Genomic DNA, 22490 nt, shown 5'->3' with positions numbered 1-22490 from the left:
AGAAAGAAATTAGCATTTGTAAAAATCATGAGGCATTATAATTTCACAAAAAATACTAAAATTATTCTTGAAGAAGGAAATTTCAAATTGCAAAATACAACTGAATTATAGATATTATTTCTGCAAAGAATACCAACTTGAAAGCATAACCATTTTAGAACTTGACTTTTCACGCATTTTAAGTGTGACTTACAAGAGGCGGGCCTGCAGTGTTGATTTATAGTCTCTTATATCATGCGATGGAATAAAACTAATGATAAAATTTTTAGAAAAGACTAAGGGAAGAGGGGGGGATATTGAAATAATTGTCCTTGTTTTTAAATGCTAAATGCAAGTGTTTGGTGATTATACGTATCTTAATAATGATTATAGCATGACTAAATGCATTCTGCAGTGCCAGCTGTAGTTGAAATAAAATGTTTGATGTTGGGAAGAATATATGCAGGTAACTTGGAAGACATCAGGAAATGCATTTGCTGTATGCCTCTGTACATCAGGTACTGCTGTTTTCTGGTATTTTTTTCTTATTTAATTTTTATAATTAACCTATTACAGATAACTTTTCATGAGAGACGTGGAAAGGAGCAAAGGAAGGTACAATGCGTAAATGCCTTTAAACCAAGCGAAGGTCAAATGGTATTTCTCCTAAGATACAAGATACCTTAATAACAAAATCCAGGAACATGGCACACTGAAATATTACCTGCAAACTCCTAATGCAGTCAGTGCAGTATTTGTGCTGGCAGGGGACAATGTTAACTTTAATTTTTTTTTTTAATTTAGAAGTTAGTTTTGGGCTTATGGTTAAATAAGAATTATGATCATGCGTTGTTTAATAGGTATAGATCAGAATACATTTAAGAGTCATTAGAACAAAATAAGCTAATTTAACATGGGAGTAGTAAGGGGCAGGTTAAGAATTCAAACCCGGATCTGTATCAATCCATACCTCTGTTCCTAATTAATACCAGAGGTGTGTTTTTCATAAACCTGAAATAGGTGGAGTGTATGAGAGATTCCCACACACACACTGAAATAAAAAAGACGGCAGGGCAGATAAAATAGCACAGGGACTAGACAAAGATCTTTAACCTACTAAAAACAGAAGCTAAAACCAGGAAGCGTTTCAAAAATCACAGCAAACTTACAGTTATCTTCTTTGTTTAATTAAAACTAAGAGAAGAGCAGCAAAAACAGACTATAGAAATTCACACATTACCGAAGTAGCACATGATCAACTATTTATAGAACAATGTGAAGCAAGATTTTCTTTTAGTTATTAATACAAATGTCCCGTGTTCTACCATAATCTGAAGAAATGTAGCTTTTCCTAATAACTAACCATGTTTTCTTTACTCCAGCTTTTCCCAGATCACATATAAAACAACAGTGAAGAAAACTGTAGCTTTTTCACACTAGTATCAGCAACCAAAGTTTCATCAAATGTCTTAAGAAGTTAAAAAAGTATCTTAAATTTAAGTTTCTCAGGATCCAGGCTCAAGAGGTTGTTAAGTAAACAGCCCATGACTCTCTAGGTTTATTACATCTAACCAACTACTTACCTTAGAAACTTTTATACAGCACACAAAAAATAACTGATACTTTATTATTTCATGTTATCATTTATCACTTACTGTTCAGAACATCTGGCACACTGTAGGCATTCAATAAATATTTCCAGATATATGAGTAAAAGAACAATCTAATAATAAATTAATGAAAACTGATGAAGTAGATTATGCTGTTAAATGATTCTGACCGTATCACAGCCTTCAAAGAAAGCCACACATTTTAAAGACAGACTCAGAACAGGGAGCTTATACTAATGGTCTCCAACATGTACCAAAGACACATACAGAAAGTTGTCCTGGTAAGACTTGTGGCGCATCTTTGAGAGCTCCAGGGCTTGTTGGAGAAATTACAGAAATGGAAGGCCTTTCCATCTTCTGAGATTCAAAGGAACTAGAACCTAAAATGAGAAAAAAAAATCAAGTACTTTTTAGTAACATATTTGTAACCTATGTGTGGAGAATACATATTTTTCACGAAATGTTAAATGCATCTGTTACTGGTATAAAACCATAATTCAATGGCGTCCATAAGAGTAGGACCTACTATCAGTGGGATAGTCCTAGAAAGTTATCATCGTGCTTTCTTTGGTTAATTGTCTATTTTAAAGGTATTTAAAGTGATATAATCAAATACTGTATTTATTTGCTCCACTCTGTAAGTACTGACTTTCTGCGTTTCTAGAGGGTATTGGCCTGTGTATGTTCTCGTACAGCCTCGCATACAGTTAAAGGTTTCATGCTATCAGTGATAAGAAAGATGGTACCCGTTGTGTTAATTATCTTAGGATCATCTACTATGAACTGTCCTCACTGAAATTAAAATGAATGCACATATCACATAATTTATGAGCTGCGTCTAAGCCTAGATAGAATTCATCACTGTTTTAAAATACGATTTACACCTCTTTTGATTTTGATCTTACAGATCAATCTCCTGTCTGAGGATGCTGTCTAGTGATTCATGCGTGGAGGAGGGAGGCTGGCTCCCCACTCAGCCCCTCAGTGAGGCTCTTCTCCCCCGTTTTAAATGAAAGTCCTCTCTTCCCGGGTCACTGATAAAGTGTCCACAACCAGCAATATGGATGTCTGCAGAATGCTATTACTCCAGCAAGTATAACCTTGAACCTACAGCTATTCAAAACTTAGCTTTATTGAGAAAACACTATTTATGGACCATTTCCCAAGAGTATGTCATCCACATTTTTTTCCATACATGCAACTTACGTTTAAATTAAATCAGCGTCATTCTGTACCTTCTGAAGACTTTTAACTAGACGAAACAGTGCTATAAAATTCTTTATTACTATGTCTTTTCTATGAAGTATTCTTAGGATAATTTTCTTCTTCGGTCTCAGTACAATGACACTGTTGCTTCTAATAGTCAGTATGTTTCTAATATACCAGTTTTTTTCCTTTTAAATAACATCAACACTATAAATTATGCAATTGGTTCCATTTCCCTCTTTATATTAGAAAACTCAAAACCAAATCTGGTCTCCTGTCTAGCAGGTATGCAGAATATGATGCTATGCATTTGATTTACTAACCTAATCTCCACTTCCTTGTTTATCCCATCCATATATTTTCTACCTTCTTATAACCATCACTTGTTTTCCCCTTAAATCACCTTGTATTTTCTATTCCTATAAGCTGGGTTACATAATAAGCAAGCCCAAGTATAATTAATTTAACTCCCATCCAATGCAAGGTAAACATTTGAGTTACTTCCACATTTTTTTTGAGGTACACGGGCCTGTCACTGTTGTGGTCTCTCCCGTTGCGGAGCACAGGCTCCGGACGCGCAGGCTCAGTGGCCATGGCTCACGGGCCCAGCCGCTCCGCGGCACGTGGGATCTTCCTGGACCGGGGCACGAACCTGCGTCCCCTGCATCGGCAGGCGGACTCTCAACCACTGCGCCACCAGGGAAGCCCCATCATCTTCTTTTATCTGGAGTCCCTTTAATGCCCATGTAGATAACTCAACCCTCTAGCCACAGTCCCCTGGCCCTTTATTTCCACTGAAATCCCCCTCTACTCCACCCACTCACTTCCATGATCATATCTGACACCGTTAGGTTGTATTAGAATTATTTATGTGCCTGCTTCCTTCACTGTTCATGACACTGAGCCAATTTCCAATCAACCTGAATAATCCAGTATCACAATGCATTTTCATGTACAGCAAATAGAACTGTTAGTATATTAATTTTGCTCTGTGCATCCTGACTGCTATGATGCAGAAGGTTATTGCCAATAAAGACTTTTGAACTTTTGATAGACACCCCCCCACACACACACACACAAAGAGCAGAAAGAGAAAAATCTTAAAGCAGAACTCCTTTGGGTTTCCCATGACCGCCATGATTGCCAACTCATTTACATCAAATAACTAAAGGAGACAGTAAATCTTATACTCACTGGACTCCAGTGGAGGATGAGAGCTCTCAGGAATCCGTGGAATGTCACTAAAAGAAACAGGGTATGGTGAAAATCCCATTAGCTTAAGCCACCCTGTCTGAGGCAATCACAGCCACACTTTATCTCAGTGGTGTGGAAAACCCTTTTGGGTCTTTACAGGTGTGGAAATGGACGGGAGTTACCATAAAGGCAATTTCTAATGTGCATGAATGTCAAACACCACACACAAAAAAAAAACTGCAGGAAAAATAAGTTTTTATACATTTAATAGCAAAACACTTTAACATGACAACAATCAGAATAATATTGTGGCTAAAATCACCACAATATTTTTACTACCAAAACAGCAGGTTTTGGAAATAAAAAATGTCAAAGGCAATATTTTATTTCAATTCTAGAAAATCAAAATGACACATATTTTATAAATCAGTAATATGCTTTACAAACACATCTGAAAGAGTTTACTGAATGAAAGGGAGGGAAACATCTCTTGATAATAAAATAATATGGTGAATATCATGGGCAAAGTTAAAAAATGAAAAGGATGGATTGCTTTGGAAATTAAAAATGGTTCAAGCTTGCAACAGAAAAGCCAAAATATTTTATATATGTGTATATATAATTAATATACACATATATAACCCTATACAGAGATTCATATTTCTATACTGAAGTTAGCTAAATATATGGCCATTTACTAGATGATTAGAAAGTGACTTGTGAGAACACCCACTCCTGACACACTCACAAATTGTTCTGAATAAATATTTAATATGACCTCAGCTTCACCCATTATCCACTGTGGGCTTAGAACCCTAGACCAGCTTAGTTTGGAAATTATACTGTAGTAAACTATTTAACCTCTGTTTTCCAAGATATTTTAGTATCAATGTAAGGAGATTAACAATATGCAAATATTAACAGACAAATTAAAGCAGACTGGAGTTAGCTAGTCCCAATAAAATTATCAGAATATTATTTAAGAATTTCTAACCACTTACCTTGTGAACTAACTTCACTTTGCACTTTTGGGGAGAATTGAAACAAAACTCATTTTCTGTCTGATGATTTTCCTGACTCTTCATTTTCACTTTTTTGTGCAAAGTAATTCTCCTAATCACCTACAATTTACACTTCTTACAAATGACAATTCATCCTGTGTTGTGTATTTTATAAATACGTTTTATTATATATTTATGTACAACTAATAATTCGTATGAAATATGTTTTATGTAATAATTAGACTAAATTTCAATATCTAAGACACAAGAAACCAACTATTTATCTTCTGCTACCTTCTCCTGAATTCATCGAGGCAAATAAAATTCAATTCTTAAAAATCTAGAAACGATATTTTTTGGATAGTACAACTTCTTTGAAAATCAGCCTCAAAGTCAGTTATGAAAATTAAATTTGGAGCTCCAAAACCAGACACAAGCTTTGAATTTTATGTGTCTGTGAAAGAAGAATTGTGGAGAAGTCGTAAAAAAATTTTTTAAGTGATTTTGAATTAAAATAGATTTAATGTTAATTGCTTCAGTAATATTCTAATGCATAAATGTCCACTTGACATTTACACAAACCTTCTTATATTGTTCTGCTCACACACAAGGTGGTAAAATAGTTTTAATAACAATTATAAGCATAAAGGTAGGTTGGCAAAAGAGGGCGGTACCTCAGGACGGCTGATGTCTGTTGGACCATGCTGGTCAATGAGCATGTAAATTACATTTGGAATGCTTCTTGGAATCTCTAGCCCACAAAACTATGACTAAATATCTGCTTTCTGCTTTAAATTAATTACACAACTACATTAAACAATTATTAAATATAGCTAGAATTATTCTTCCACGATTCTAATCATTTCCCTATTAACTGGAAAGTTGATGCCAGATTGATTTTTATTTAAATATAAGCTTCATATTCCCATATTCCTCTGAATTCCACAATCCAAGACAGTTTAGGTGTGGCTATGCAAATAATACTTTTAAAATTAATTTTGCACAACACTAAATATAATGAAAGTGTTATTCCAGTCCACTTTAATTGTCTGTTAGTTCTTTTATTTTTAAGTCATCATGAATCAATGGCGTTTTAGCTGATTACTTTTAAAACCACTATATATTTGAAAGTATTTGGCAATGTGCACAATGGTTGATTTTAAATTTTGTTTTTTATACTTTTGATTCATTTTCCAATTTACTTACCTCTTTTCCAGCCTCATATTTACCTCAGCACTAAAACACGTCATGTAAAACTAGCATAAATTATATAGTGTCACTATTTTTAATAAATCTGCATGGAAATGTACAATACTTCTGCAAATGCCTTCAATATTTACTCTTAATAATCACCACTTAAAATTGGTTATAAGTTTGCCTTTATTTTAGAGTTCTGTATATAGATTTTTCTTTGGAATATATGATCATACAGTTTCAGTTCTTTGAGAATTAGGATAATTATATTTTCTGGTATGTTTTGCATTGACATATATCCATGAGAACAACAAAAATTTAAGGTTACTAACTCTTCCAGCATAAAAAGTCTTGAATTAATGGCTCTATAATATTTTAGAGAATACAAAAAAGGGAATAATTTCCAAAAATGTACTCAAACATTAAGCCAACTATAATGAGACAGTTCAAAATGCCTTCCAAAAGATTACAGACAGGCAAAATGAATGTTCTGGACTCTGTGGACTTGTTATGAGAATCTACCAATATGGGAACTCTATACACAGAGAAAATATCCCATTGGCTGTAGATAATTAAATTATGCTGAATACTGGAGTTTCAAAAATATCATAGCAATTATTATGGCCAATTAAAATGTTTGAATATTTCAAACTTGCTTGATTTTAAATAAAATCTGGAACTACCCATGGGTAAAGATATAGAAAAAATATTCCATTCTTAGTAGAATAATAAAAAGTGCATGTAGACGTATGAAATGATTACTATTTTAAATATCACAAGAAGATGAGTTTGTTAGTGACTCCCTTTAAGGAAATACTATAATAGTTTAGAATTAATAAAAATAAGTAGTTCTACCATTAAAATAAAATATTTTTACTTTATAGTCCACTTCTGAAAAATACAGATCAATACTTTTTGATACTAAAATTGTTAAATTCTGGAGCTTCTAAAATGTAGTGAAGAAAATTCAGTATTCAAGTTTAAAAATTAAGAGATTTAAAAATTCTAAAATGTATGCCCATATTTGAAGAAAAAACTATCCATGTTAACATGTACTGTATGAATGTATAAACTTCTTTTAAAAACCCTGCTAATACATGTAATTTACTAAACTTAAGAAGTAAGTTTTTTTAGCCTTACCCAATAGGCCTTGAAACAATAATTTCAACTTGAGGTTCTGATTTTGATTCTAAAATAATGTTGTAAACTTCTTCATTTGTAGCTCCCGGCAGGGGTTTACCATTCCATTCTAGAACTTCATCCCCTTGAATTTAAAAAAAAGGGTATTTTTTTACCTTATATATTCTGTTTATTTTTATCTTTTCTTGTTTTTTTTTAACAAAGAAATGCAAAACATATACAAATAATTTAATTGTCTAGGCTCTGCTCTTGAAAGCAAATTGATTGCCATATAATGGCAGCTAAATGTTTCTTCTAGACACTTTTTTTCTTCTTCTTTTTTTTTCTTTTTCTTTTTCTTTCCCCAATAGAATATTACTGGTCACTGGAAACAGCACAATACAATCTACCTTTATCTTTTGAGAAATACCAGAAATCATATAAAAATCATCTCATGCTATGGGATGGAATTAGCACAGCTCATTTGGAAACATTAAAAAATAATAATTAGCAGCATGCCCTCCATATAATAAATGTAGGCGGCTCTATACATGAAAGATTATTAAACGCTGCATAAATCCTGCTTTACTTTTAGTAGAAACAGCAGTTAACATTTGTTAGCATGAATTTTCCAACTATAAGTCATGTTCCATTGCCTTCTCCAGATGCACAACAGAATAAAAATGCATGAAAGGATTTGAATTCATACCCAGAGGGTAACGCAAGGAGCTATATGGCAAGTTACAAAGCAAGCAGATGTAAAACTGTTGCATGACAGTTAACCCACTTCCAGATGTTCATAACACACACGTTCTATACATAATACATATTGTGAGCATTAAAGTAAAATTAGAAAATACGTTTAAAGTAATAAAACGATAGTGCTTATTAGGTTGTTAGATAACTGAAGAGTCATCAAGGAGAGTGCTACGATGTGAAAATACACAATGCAAACAACCTATTATGTTAACTAGAGTTTTCACCAAAGACCATTTGGGAAAAATTATTTATTTTCATAAATATTTAGAGCAGTTTTAGGTCTCAAATGCCTCCGCCCAGTATCCTTCAAGTGACAACGGAGGCTCAGCTGAAATATCCCAGCCTCAGTGATACTCTGGAGTGTCTTAGTTTTTTTTCTTACGTTTCTGCTTATTTCGTTGTTCTCAGTGCCTATAACACTTTAGTAGCAAAGGAAATGTGTGGCAAACTAATGGATCAATATCATCATTGTACGTCTTAAAGCTAACAATAAATATGGAATTGTTTCGTTTTTAGCTATGCCTTTAAAAAAAAGTAGAAAAGTTTTGTTTTCCTAGGATTATTTAAAGTAATCCCCCCCCCTCAAGTGTTTGCTTACTCAGAAGTAAAAAAGCAAATATTTGAAAAGCATATAATGCTGCTTTGGTATGAGAAAAGAGTATGGTTAGTACCAGTAGTTAAATCACTTCTGATCGTTTGATCTAAGATGTTACCTAGCAGTTTTTCAAAAAGGCAACAAATACCCTTCACTATATTAAAAAATAATAATACATATTTAAAATATATTTGCAGTCTTTTAAATTTATTGACCAAGAAAAGAAATAAAGTTTACAGCACGTGAATGTATACATGTATGTGTGTGTACGAAAATATATTTTCTAAAACAATACTTACCCTGATATTTTCTATTCTACCATGTTCTTTTTGTTTTTCTAAATAATGGATGCAACCCATTACATCAACTTTGCTACCCAGTAATGTGCTGCAATGAACATTTTGCAAAAGCACTGCACTATAAAATTCTTCTATTTATAGCCAGCAACCTGGAAGCATAACTTCCAATATCAAATTAACTTAATGCATGTATTTAATTATTTACAAATCAAGAACTCCTAAACTAGACGGTGATTTCCTTAACAATATTTATGTATATCTGAGTCCTCTTTTCAGGCAGGGATGTAGATTATAAGGATACAAAGATAAAAGAGACTTTCTCCTGTCCTTAAATTTGGTGGAGGAGAAATACAGAAATGAATACCTTTAATCAAATGTTACAGGCAATGATAGGAATTCATCTGAGGAACAGAAGGAATGACAGGGAGGAAGTTATTAGTTACTGCTCAGGGGAGATGTCAGGAAACCCTTGAGAACTAAAGCAACTTGACGTGGGCTTTGAAGCATGGTGAGGACTTCAACAGGCAGATCACGAGAGCAGCAAAGCCACCACGGACACGAGAGGCACTGGCCAGGTCCTGGAGGTGGAAACAGCTGCCTGGGTGGACCACCATGGCTGGGGATGAGACGACTGGTAAGGAGGTGGCTGGAAGTTGGGGGTAAACTACAGAGCTTTGACCTGAGCAGATGGTGCCTGAGAGACACTGAGGGGTCTTAATAAGGCGAGTGTCAGTGCCAAGTTTGTGGTTTGATCATTACGTCAAGCAGTGGAGCAGGGCACAGACTTAGGGGAACAGCAGTAGAAAAAGCTACAGCAAGACTGCAAATGCTAAGGTCAATTCGTGGGCTGCAAAGGTCACGCTAATAAAAAACAAACTGTACTTTTAAAGGTCAATGCTGTTTATATGCAAACAGAAGGAAAGTAGTTCCTAAATAATAATGTAAATCAAACAGGATATATTATCTAATTTTTAAAAATATGTTTTTCAGTTACATCAATTGCTTCAAGTGAAAAGTACACTTATATGTTTTATAGTTATTTAAGTGGAGTTTCTGACATTTTAAAGTTTCTCAGACTCTAGGCACATAAGGGTGTTAAGTGAAAATCACTACGAGGGATATATAATATAGAAAAACCCCTTCACTGACTTCCTTAAGAAATTGTCTATTAAAACACAAAGAAAAACCCCAAAAGATATCATGTTTATAATCTGATCTGCAAGTTCAGATTTCTGTAGCTAAAGGTATTTTACACTTGAGTAGGCAACAAGGGACTCATACTTTTCGAGGCTTCTTTTCAAGTCATTAAACAAGCAAAGACTCAGGTTATTGACACAGTCACTCCTGATTGAGTTGTTTTCTTATGGAATCATAAATAGTCCCCGATAAGAAACAATAGTGTACAGTACACATCTTCAAAGCTGTGTCTATAGCAGATGGAGAAACATCCCTCATTTGTTTTTTCTCCACGTACGATACCTGGAGAGCATGTCTCTATCGAAGAAAAAAATCTAAATGATTTTGAACTGATATCCTGATAACTACAACAAAAATGTCCTTAACAGTCATAGAATATTTTTATAAAGGTCTCAATAATTATAACCTCAATAATTATAACCTAATTATAACCTCATTTTTATAAAGGTCTCAATAATTATAACCTTATAAAAACTGAAAACACAGTCTAGAAACGTTCTCTTTCCATGTGCTACAGGTCATTAATCCTCACTTCGACAGGTCAGCCTACTCTGTTTTCTCTGTAACTGTCTGGCAAATGGGTGAGGAGACACTCTCACCAAAAGATTTCTACTAAACTCTGAAGTACAGCGAACTGGAGACAATATGTTAATATGATTTTTACTAAAATGAAAAAAAACAGTTTATTGAAAATAAAGTTTAAAGTATGTTGCTACTAAGTATGGTATGTTTCAATATATTAAATGATTTTATGATGTCATATTAAGGTTACAAAGTAACATAATGTAAATTTCCAAATACCAAGAAGTAGCACGTCTGCGTGAATACAATCTAGGTCACATTTAAATTAACAAATAATATATTACATAATCTGTGTAAGGAATGTGATTATGATTACATTTTATTAAAATCACTGGTACTGAATAAGTGTTTGGGGACCACTATGAAGAACTTGAATAATTACTATGGCTTATAAAATAAAGGACTAAATAGTGATGTTATCTTTTGCACAGGCTAAACTGTTTTGGATTTTTGTAGCAACATTAGGAAGCCATCTACGAAAATTAGTAATCCTTCAGCATTTTGTGTCTATGTATTTTTACGTAAATAATAAGATTCTTACTCATTTTCTCCAAACTGCCATTGAGGTATAGTTACCTATTTTTGCAGTTAGTTAGGTATCTGTATCAGGAAACAAATCTGTATGCATGCATTAAAATTAGTTATTTACTTATGCATAACTTACCCAAAGTTGAAAACCACCATGCACAGAGCACACGTTACTTAACTGTTTAAAAGTGAAACTTTACCTGCTCTCAAGTGTCCAACTACATCTGCGAGGCTACCCTTCTTTACTTTGGTGATGAAAGCACCGAGGCGTCCTACGTCAGTCATTTTCCCTCCAACAACCTGGGTAATTATAAATTTGTAAGTTCCCAAGACTCACACTGAGACATACGTTTCTTTGTTTGAGGAATTAATCCTACAGCTTTTGTGAGGTGTTTAGGATGGGGTGCAGGAACACAAATGAAGTGCAATCCATTTGTGCTCAGAGGAGCCTGCGCCAGGGACAACGCACTCCCAAAAGACGAGGTCTCCCCCTCTCACCATCAGACAGCAGGTGTTTGACACAGTTGACTAACTGGGATTTATTTTTTCTTTACCCGCTAAATTCACTTGAATTTCTACACTCAGATCATGTCCCAATGTGACGTGAGATGTTGATCTCTTTTGTACGTTTTTAGTAGAATGTAGGTCTAAGACAAAGACTGGGGATTTAAACCGAGAACAGGTCTCTTTGGGGAAGCAGTTCACCGTGGTCCAGAGTAATAGCCTAAGTTGATCTCAGCTCCTGACCACCCGAATGACCTCCTCATCTGAAATATCAATACATATAGGATCCAATCGAACTCTCCAAGTCTGAGTTCTATCACTGAATAATTAACACGCTCACCTGGATTTTCCTCCATTACTAAAATTAAACACATTGGAAAGTTTCTAAGTTTAATTTCTCCCAATGCAGGGGCTCAATGTGTATAATTAAAAATGGGAGGGATAATGTCAAAAGTTCAGGTTGATCCATATTCTTAGGGTCACGCCCAATAGTGGAAGTGATCAGAATTATTTCATAGCAGGAGAAACTAATGATAATAATTAATAAGGTGACATTAACTGAATAACAAATTTTTAGTTGGATTAATAGTTGATGGTTTTGAAGAGGTTAAACTAGCATCCAACTATAATACAATCTCTTGGTAAATAATAATTTTAAAGCAACATCTTTTTTTTTTTTTTTTTTTTGGTACGTGGGCCTCTCACTGTTGTGGATTCTCCTGTTGCGGAGCACAGGCTCCGGACGCGCAGGCTCAGCGGCCATGGCTCACGGGCCCAGCCGCTCCGCGGCATGTGGGGTCCTGCTGGACCGGGGCATGAACCTGTGTCCCCTGCATTGGCAGGCGGACCCTCAACCACTGCGCCACCAAGGAAGCCCAAAGCAACATCTTTAAATGTTTCTTTAAGTTTACGGAAGCAAATGAAACCATGTGACAACACTCGTACACATGCACACACATAAGAAAACAAAATGTATATATATGTTTTTTCTTACCGAAATTACATCTTTGTAATTTATTAGTTTTTTAAAGATTATATCTGTTAGAAGTCAGGTAATATTTGTAAAAGATACATTTTACTCTTTTGGTATTACCATAAATTGTATTGCACTTAGGAAACAATCTCTTTAATAATGTTTGGTGTTGTTTGTTAGGATATAATAAAATTATAATGTCCACATTATTTAACTTTACTACTTTCCATTAAAACCATTTTAATGTAAAAATTGTCCTTGAACTTTATATTCAGAGAAAAATTATTTCATTTTCCTGTATTTTATTGCGGCTTCCTAAGACATCTGTATGCCATTTTAGCAAATGATTCTAAACTATTACCCCAATAAAAGTACTGAATATACCATAAGACATCAATATATTAACAAGGTATATTCACTAGAAGAACTTTATTTTGAAGAGGAGAAGATACTTAAAAATCATTGTCAGCAACTTTGCTGAATGTAGTCCACACTGTAATTCAGCCTTTAAGAACATTATAAACCAGCATACTTACTTTCAGACCCAGTAATGCACCTGATTCTTTGGGCATGGTTGTTCTCTTGTTAAGAATAACGCGTCCAATTAATCGGTCCCCCTCTTTAGATGGCTGCCACGTTACAGGATGCTATTAAAACATGAACAAAGTTACAAAAGATAAACCAGCTCTTTTCTTTCCTACAGACACATAATTATTGGTTGTAGCATGGTGCGATTTCCTCATTTAAGGACACTCTGAGGGAATTCTTTATTCTGGTGGGCTCTATCCTTGACTCATAACAATTTTCTTTTAGTGCTATATTTTATTTGCAATAGGTACTTACTATACTAAATTGTTCTAAAAGTAGTCAGTAACTAAGTACATCTCTAAACTATGGTTCTGAAATGAAATGAATTGTAATTTTAAAATATATCTGCTTACCTAAATCAAATCGATTCTATATTTTGACTTGTTAATGTTGACATCATTAACCAAAGAATATCTCATCTACCTACAGCCGTTATTTAACACTTGCTGTTAGTTACTTTAAAATTGGTTATTATTCAGTGATACTGTTTTTTTCTTCAAAAATGTACTGTCAAATGAAATCAATACTTTCATAAAATGTAAAATGGAGCAGAATAAGATTCCTATCTATCATGTATCAGCAAAGGATAACGAACAGCACACACAGTCCCTGAATTCCCAACTCTCCCTCCCAGAATGCTTACTGAGCTAATAGGTGATGTTTCCCGGCTATGCCACGTGGCGGGATCCAGCCAGTAATAATCCAAGTCACCTGCATAGGAGGAAGAGAATGAAAAGTGTAACGGCTTTCACGTGGAGAAGGAACACTTTACACGCAACTCCTTCAATCTGTAAAGTAAAGGGTTATGAATATCGTAATCGCGAGTGTGTACATCTCAGGATGATACACACCTGCACTGCACAGCCTGTGACCCGGACGCCCGGAATGAATGTGTGCCACAGATGCACGTCATACGAGGGGAGGGTTATCTTTTACTCTCGGTCCAGAAACACATGAAAAGTACAGACAGATCTAGGTTATTCCACCTCCCTCCCCTCAGAGGACTACCCATGCCAAGGCACAGACTGTCATTAGTGATATTGGTTAGAACTGTATTCACTGAACTAAGTATTAAAATTTAGCGCCTCCTCTTCAACTCTTGTGAACTTCATCATATCTTTCAAACTTATTCTCTGGTCTCTACAACTGGGCACACATTTTTTTAGGACATGGTGTTGAAAGTTAAATGTCCAGAATAACGTTCAGCAAAAGAGTACATACAAATGACAAAGTATTCACTTTTACTTAAGTCATAAAAAAGACTTTAAAAAATCCTAACTTTGTAAACATGAACTTATGAATCTTTAGTTTGATTTTTTTGGCTTCAAAATATAATGTGAAAGAAAGTTTGAGAAAAAAAAAAGAGAAAAAAAAATTAATGGAAAGCAGCAGTGCTGTATTTGCATAGGCAGAAAGGCCAGAGTGGGTAACCATATGAGAATAAATGACGTTTTACATTTTAAATATCAGATTCAATCAATGAAAAATTTTCTTCCAAGAGAAAAACATTAGGAGAGTGAGTAAAGCATGCCTGCTAACAGTGAGATGTCTAGCTCACTGTTAGGAAAATATGTTTTGGATGCTGTCTGTGAAGGTTATAAATAAAGAATTTAATGTAGATGACAGGCATGGCAAATTCAGGCACCGTAAAAGAAATATCATAGAAAATGAAAAAAACAAGTTTAAAATCTGCAGGCACAAAAAAATCCATATACTTCAATTTCTTAGCAGAATGATACATATCCTACAATAAATACTAAAATGCTCTTCAAATATGGCATGTAGATAACAGCAGTATGTTCTATGAAACTATATTCTGTTAAAATTTACTCCACATGGAGTTCATATCCTGCTCATAATCATATACTTTAAAAGGTATACACGGCTTGGCGACTATAGATTTCTAATATTCTTCTGAACCACCTTAGTTAATGGGATATAAGGAAAGTTGTAAAAGTTTTTCCTCCTTTATTTTTACTGTTTGTGAAACTCCGTGTGCTTATTTTTAAAGTTGCTTTGCCTTTCGTATTATGGCACCATTCCTCTTGAAAGAAAGACTATTTATAATAATAATACAATTAAAATTACTACTCAGTAACTACCAAGATTGTTCAAAAGACTGTTGCAATTCATAAGGCTTTCTCCCCTAAAATTTCACAAACCTAGTAATAAGGCTGATGACTCATTAAATGTTGATTCATTCTGAAATACTGTGACAAATTAATAGACCCACTGAGATATTTGTGGGGCTTGAAGAAGAAAAATTCGTCATTAAGGTGGAAGCTGCTTTGAGAAGTCTTTAAGGTTTAAAGAAATGACAAAAATCCTTCCTATTTTAAAGGCTTCAAGGAACCAGTTCATCGTGTCTTGAAGGAACTGACTTAGATCTTAGAAACTGGACTCCTTGGGGTCCTTATCTGGCTCATCTTCCAGCTCCTCGTAGGGGGTCCAACCTTGTTTCACTCACCTTTTCCTGAGCAAATCTAGATATTGGTATCTGATGAATGTCTGCTGGGCAAAAAGAGCTCCTTATATGCGAAGAGCTGAAAGGTGATGTTTCCAGTACAATTCGGTAATGATACTGAGCACAGTTGATTATGAAAAGACTGCTTTCAGGCAGTGGTTTTCTGTGGTAAGCTGTGTAGGATAATGATGGTGAATGGAGGGTCTAATTAAACTGGCTTAAGATGGGAGATACATAGGTATATATACAGCTTGCCGGGCCATTCAGGTGTTCCGTCAGAACTAATTCTTACATTAGTGCTCGTATGAATGGAACCGATTTTGCAGCTCTAGAAATTCTGTTTTTCAGTTTTTGGAAATCTACTAAAAATGACTAATAAATGTAAATCTAGAAGAGACATTAAGTCTTTCAGCATACACTAAGAGTTGCATATATTTTAGTACACAATTACACTTCCCTCGCTTTCTGAACAGTTTTTGACAGCTTTCTTAGAACTAATTTCATCATCACCCATTAAAATATAACATTTTTGCTTAAAGATTTACAAAAAGTACATTCTAAAATCTAAATATGTACTTTTAAACTATATGTGTTTCTTCTTTCCATGTATTATTAAATTGTAAAGATATTATTGACGTTTTAAGTACTCTAATTTGTCTTTATAAGACACATTTCTCTATTATTAATAGAAGTGACACTCAACAAAACTCCCCCCTAAAATATTCAGACTCTAGTATTTCATTAATATAAATCATTTTCCTTGATTACTTTCCTAATAGGTGATTAAAGATATTGGTTGCCAGGTGGCATAGCTACAAAATGATAAATGCATGGTATTTGCTTATGGAATTGATGCAAAAGCATTTTGGTTCTAGTGCTCGATACAACTGTAGAGGAATGAATTTACTATTGTCATTAATTTAAATCCAGGATATAGATGCTTCTGTCAACTGAAATGGCAAGTTCATAAATATCCAAGTCCAATGAAGTGTTATAATTTGAGCATTATTTTTTCGTGAAAACATGAAAAACAGACTTTTATCCTATTCCTTGTGAAAAAGCAGGTTAATTACACTTCATAAGTAAGCAGACAGCTTTCATTGCACAAATAAAGGTCAGCTAAGGACACATGAGCTTTCTGTAAAGAGAACTACCTCTGCCTCAACCCAGGTCATTATGGTAAGAGTATGGTAACAATGCATAAACATGCATCCCTATGAGTTAAATTCTTGTACCTTGTGTAGCTAATGTCAAAGCACAGTGGATTCCAATAAGACCAATCGGAGGCAACGAACAAAAATACCTTCTAAATAATACAGATGCATGGTTGAGTCTGCATGGGTATATTAAAACTGTCAGGTGAGAACCATAGCTAATTTCCCACATTAAACACCTATTTCACAGTTTACATAGCAGCTACCGTTGACCAAGTGGAATGCCCATCTAATGTGCGAGTAGTCAAGGAAAGGTTATCGACACCAAAGCCTTGAAGCATTAGAAAATCTGCACTTTTCCATCACCAGAAAACATACATAATGTATTTTTAACGTCATTATAATGATGATAAAAGATGGGACTCAAAGCAATTCCAAGGTCAATTCACAGTAACTGAACAATTTATAATACAGATCCGTAATTTTGCTACTTCTCATCTCAAAAAATCAGTTGTTCTTCCTACATAGAACAGATTGTCACCATTCAAAACAACTGTAAAAATCATGGACCAAAAATCAGAAGAACCGTCCTTCCCAGAGTTTTCGTACACCTCTTTAAATTTTTACTCTTTTATTTTTGTTTATAATCTACAGCAGGATATATGTTGAGACTCAATAAGATTAGATGAATCCTAGGGTACTCTATTACAGCACAACACTAGACAAATTAAAATACTGGGCAAAAACACGTTTATTGTATGTCTATACACAGCGCATATGCAAAAGCCAACTCAGTTCTAAGAACGAGGTTTTAATTTGAGACAAAGTTGGGTATTTTTAACACTGTGTCCCATGATTAGCACACAGGTTAACAAATATTGCTTTGGTTATAATATGATAAAAATATCCACTTTAATCCATTTTAATACTGTACAAGGACATTTTCATAAACAGGAAATAAAATGTGAACTCTAAGAACTGAGATAAAATCTTAACTTCTGATTCATATCACGAAAATGCCATTTTGAATAGTTTCCTCATATTTTAGAAGTTCATTTTAGAGAGTTCTATGCCTGCAAAGGGCAAGTATATTCACACCTACCCTGAAATTATATACAATAATGGAGCTAACTGTGAAATCAGTCAGCAATAATTTTCTATACAGCAGAGCCCCAGAAAGCCTGAATTTACCACGTTTTATTTAACAGTCAGGGATAAGAAACAACTATTATTTAATAGGACTTAGTATCCAGGCACTAAAATAAAATGGGAACACGTATGTTTTAAATTTAATCATTAACCACACAATCTGTGAAGTAATAACTACTATGGGTACAGATGCAAAATCAGTAACTTGTCATTCACAATCGAATTCCTATCAGTCTAAGTTCCTAGTATAGAAAAGCTTTGGTCCTCAAATATTTTTTGGTGATTTCATTCAGAATCCAAGGTCCACCCCACAATTTGATGGCAAACGCTGTGTAATTAAGTCGCAGATTTGTGTCCCCTGAACGCAAGGCCTGAGGCAGGGCTGGTGGCATCTCCAAACTAGTGGTCTTCAAGGAAAAACCTTTTCAACAATTCTAAGGAACTGAAATAATTCTAAGGAACACCAGTTTCTGGTGCTGGCCCAGGTCACACACACACCAACTGTCATTTCTTGGAAGGATTACATGGTCTCCAGCTTTTAGGGATTAGTTAAAAGTAGCTGTTCTCCAAATGCACCCTACAAGTTTCACTTTCAAAATCCTCATTTGTTCACAATGTGCTCTGTTTCTATCATAGAACCAATAATACTACCGTCTCTCTCTCTTTGGTTTATTAATTTGACAGTTCAAGTAAATGCATCAACTCTTAGTTATTAAGTTAATGAGGTGTCAAAGATGTTTGCATTCAGAAATTATTTATATTGAATAGAACCTCCAGAGTTGAATTATCTGTAGAGAAAGATTAAATATTTGCTTGAGGACCTGTGATGCCGTCTCTGTGATTTATAATCTTAGGGCACGGGCAAGAAGGCTGGTAGATGATCTGGGAAAGGAGAATTTTGTAAGCATATTTGGTAGAGGTGGTTATATGTATTGTTTGGCGAATTTGAGAGCTAATTTTGGGAATGTCAACCCGACCACCACACAATTATACAAAGCAGTTTTGTGCAACTCAGAATCAACACTTCTGGCTGAATTCTGAGCTCCGTTGTATCAATTAATCCCTCAACTTTGGAGATAATAACTTCTATAGCATCCCAGTGTTCTTTCAAGGGTAGGATGAGATAATGCACATGAAGTGCTATATAAACTGTAAAGCACCCCAGAAATGCCAGCGTCCATTGGAGTGTAAAAATATACACTGAAAAGTATTTCCAATGATAACACTGGTACGTGTTTCTGTCGATTCTAACATCATGTAATAATATTTTTTCTGCCCCACAGTTTACTTTTTTTTTTTTTTTTTTTTTTTTTTTTTTTTTTTTTTTTTTTTAAATTAGTTTTTATTGGAGCATAGTTTCTGCTGTACAGCAAAGTGAATCAGCTATATGTATACATATATCCCCTCTTTCATTGAGTAGAATTCCCTGTGCTATACAGTAGATTCTCATTAGTTATCTATTTTATAGATAGTATCAATAGTGTATATATGTTGATCCCAATCTCCCAATTCATCCCACCCCGGCCTTTCCCCTCCTTGGTGTCCATACGTTTGTTCTCTACGTCTGTGTCTCTATTTCTGCTTTGCAAATAAGATCATCTATACCATTTTTCTAAATTCCACATATGTGTTAATATATGATATTTGTTTTTCTCTTTCTGACTTACTTCACTCTGTATGACAGTCTCTAGGTCCATCCATGTCTCTGCAGCTGACCCAATTTCATTCATTTTTATGGCTGAGTAATATTCCATTGTATATATGTGCCACATCTTCTTTATCCATTCTTCTGTTGATGGACATTTAGGTTGCTTCCATGTCCTGGCTATTGTAAATAGTGCTGCTATGAACACTGGGGTGCATGTATCTTTTCGAATTAACGTTTTCTCTGGGTATATGCTCAGGAGTGGGATTGCTGGGTCATATAGTAGCTCTATTTTTAGTTTTTTTTTTTTTTTTTTTTTTTTTTTTTTTTTCTTTTAACATCTTTATTGGAGTATAATTGCTTTACAATGGTATGTTAGTTTCAGCTTCACAACAAAATGAATCAGTTATATATATACATATATTCCCATATCTCTTCCCGCTTGCGTCTCCCTCCCTCCCACCCTCCCTATCCCACCCCTCCAGGCGGTCACAAAGCACCGAGCTGATCTCCCTGTGCTATGCGGCTGCTTCCCACTACCTATCTACCTTACGTTTGGTAGTGTATATATGTCCATGCCTCTTTATCGCTTTGTCACCGTTTACACTTCCCCCTCCCCATAGCCTCAAGTCCATTCTCTAGTAAGTCTGTGTCTTTATTCCTGTTTCACCCCTAGGTTTTTCATGACATTTTTTTTTTTTTTTAAATTCCATATATATGTGTTAGCATACGGTATTTGTCTCTCTCTTTCTGACTTACTTCACTCTGTATGACAGACTCTAGGTCTATCCACCTCATTACAAATAGCTCAATTTCGTCTCTTTTTATGGCTGAGTAATATTCCATTGTATATATGTGCCACATCTTCTTTATCCATTCATCCGATGATGGACACTTAGGTTGTTTCCATCTCTGGGCTATTGTAAATAGAGCTGCAATGAACATTTTGGTACATGACTCTTTTTGAATTATGGTTTTCTCAGGGTATATGCCCAGTAGTGGGATTGCTGGGTCATATGGTAGTTCTATTTGTAGCTTTTTAAGGAACCTCCATACTGTTCTCCACAGTGGCTGTATCAATTTACATTCCCACCAACAGTGTAAGAGGGTTCCCTTTTCTCCACACCCTCTCCAGCATTTATTGTTTCTAGATTTTTTGATGATAGCCATTCTGACTGGTGTGAGATGATATCTCATTGTAGTTTTGATTTGCATTTCTCTCATGATTAGTGATGTTGAGCATTCTTTCATGTGTTTGTTGGCAGTCTGTATATCTTCTTTGGAGAAATGTCTATTTAGGTCTTCTGCCCATTTTTGGATTGGGTTGTTTGTTTTTTTGTTATTAAGCTGCATGAGCTGCTTATAAATTTTGGAGATCAATCCTTTGTCAGTTGCTTCATTTGCAAATATTTTCTCCCATTCTGAGGGTTGTCTTTTGGTCTTCTTTATGGTTTCCTTTGCTGCGCAAAAGCTTTTAAGTTTCATTAGGTCCCATTTGTTTGCTCTTGTTTTTATTTCCATTACTCTAGGAGGTGGGTCAGAAAGAATCTTGCTGTGATTTATGTCATAGAGTGTTCTGCCTATGTTTTCCTCTAAGAGTTTGATAGTTTCTGGCCTTACATTTAGGTCTTTAATCCATTTAGAGCTTATTTTTGTGTATGGTGTTAGGGAGTGATCTAACTTCATACTTTTACATGTAGCTGTCCAGTTTTCCCAGCACCACTTATTGAATAGGCTGTCCTTTCTCCACGGTACATTTCTGCCTCCTTTGTCAAAGATAAGGTGACCATATGTGCGTGGGTTTATCTCTGGGCTTTCTATCCTGTTCCATTGATCTATCTTTCTGTTTTTGTGCCAGTACCATACCGTTTTGATAACTGTAGCTTTGTAGTATAGTCTGAAGTCTGGGAGCCTGATTCCTCCAGTTCCTTCTTTCGTTCTCAAGATTGCTTTGGCTATTCGGGGTCTTTTGTGTTTCCATACAAATTGCAAAATTTTTTGTTCTAGTTCTGTGAAAAATGCCAGTGGTAGTTTGATAGGGATTGCATTGAATCTATAGATTGCTTTGGGTAGCAGAGTCATTTTCACAATGTTGATTCTTCCAATCCAAGAACATGGTATATGTCTCCATCTATTTGTATCATCTTTAATTTCTTTCATCAATGTCTTATAATTTTCTGCATACAGATCTTTTGTCTCCTTAGGTAGGTTTATTCCTAGATATTTTATTCTTTTTGTTGCAATGGTAAATGGGAGTGTTTTCTTGATTTCACTTTCAGATTTTTCATCATTAGTATATAGGAATGCCAGAGATTTCTGTGCATTAATTTTGTATCCTGCCACTTTACCAAATTCATTGATTAGCTCTAGTAGTTTTCTGGTAGCATCTTTAGGGTTCTCTATGTATAGGATCATGTCATCTGCAAACAGTGACAGCTTTACTTCTTCTTTTCCGATTTGGATTCCTTTTATTTCCTTTTCTTCTCTGATTGCTGTGGCTAAAACTTCCAAAACTATGTTGAATAAGAGTGGTGAGAGTGGGCAACCTTGTCTTGTTCCTGATCTTAGTGGAAATGCTTTCAGTTTTTCACCATTGAGGATGATGTTTGCTGTGGGCTTGTCATATATGGCCTTTATTATGTTGAGGAAAGTTCCCTCTATGCCTACTTTCTGCAGGGTTTTTATCATAAATGGGTGTTGAATTTTGTCGAAAGCTTTCTCTGCATCTATTGAGATGATCATATGGTTTT

General features: G+C 34.8%; 1 protein-coding gene across 40 annotated transcripts in view; it reads right to left on the bottom strand.

Moving 5' to 3' along the window:
- RIMS1 (regulating synaptic membrane exocytosis 1) overlaps nt 1-22490 on the bottom strand; it is a 479788-nt gene that overhangs the window by 153061 nt on the left and 304237 nt on the right. For all 40 annotated transcript variants that reach the window (XM_019929180.3, XM_033867415.2, XM_033867413.2 and 37 more), the window contains 6 exons: nt 13972-14039; nt 13277-13387; nt 11464-11563; nt 7325-7448; nt 3990-4036; nt 1857-1969 (listed from right to left, as the gene is read on the bottom strand). In XM_019929180.3, coding sequence (XP_019784739.1) covers nt 1857-1969; nt 3990-4036; nt 7325-7448; nt 11464-11563; nt 13277-13387; nt 13972-14039 — 563 coding nt within the window. The remainder of the gene's footprint in view (nt 1-1856; nt 1970-3989; nt 4037-7324; nt 7449-11463; nt 11564-13276; nt 13388-13971; nt 14040-22490) is intronic.

The sequence above is a fragment of the Tursiops truncatus genome, chromosome 12 (genome assembly GCF_011762595.2).
Source record: "Tursiops truncatus isolate mTurTru1 chromosome 12, mTurTru1.mat.Y, whole genome shotgun sequence".
In the NCBI taxonomy this organism is placed as follows: Eukaryota; Metazoa; Chordata; class Mammalia; order Artiodactyla; family Delphinidae; genus Tursiops; species Tursiops truncatus.
This window is presented reverse-complemented; position numbering and strand designations above follow the sequence as displayed.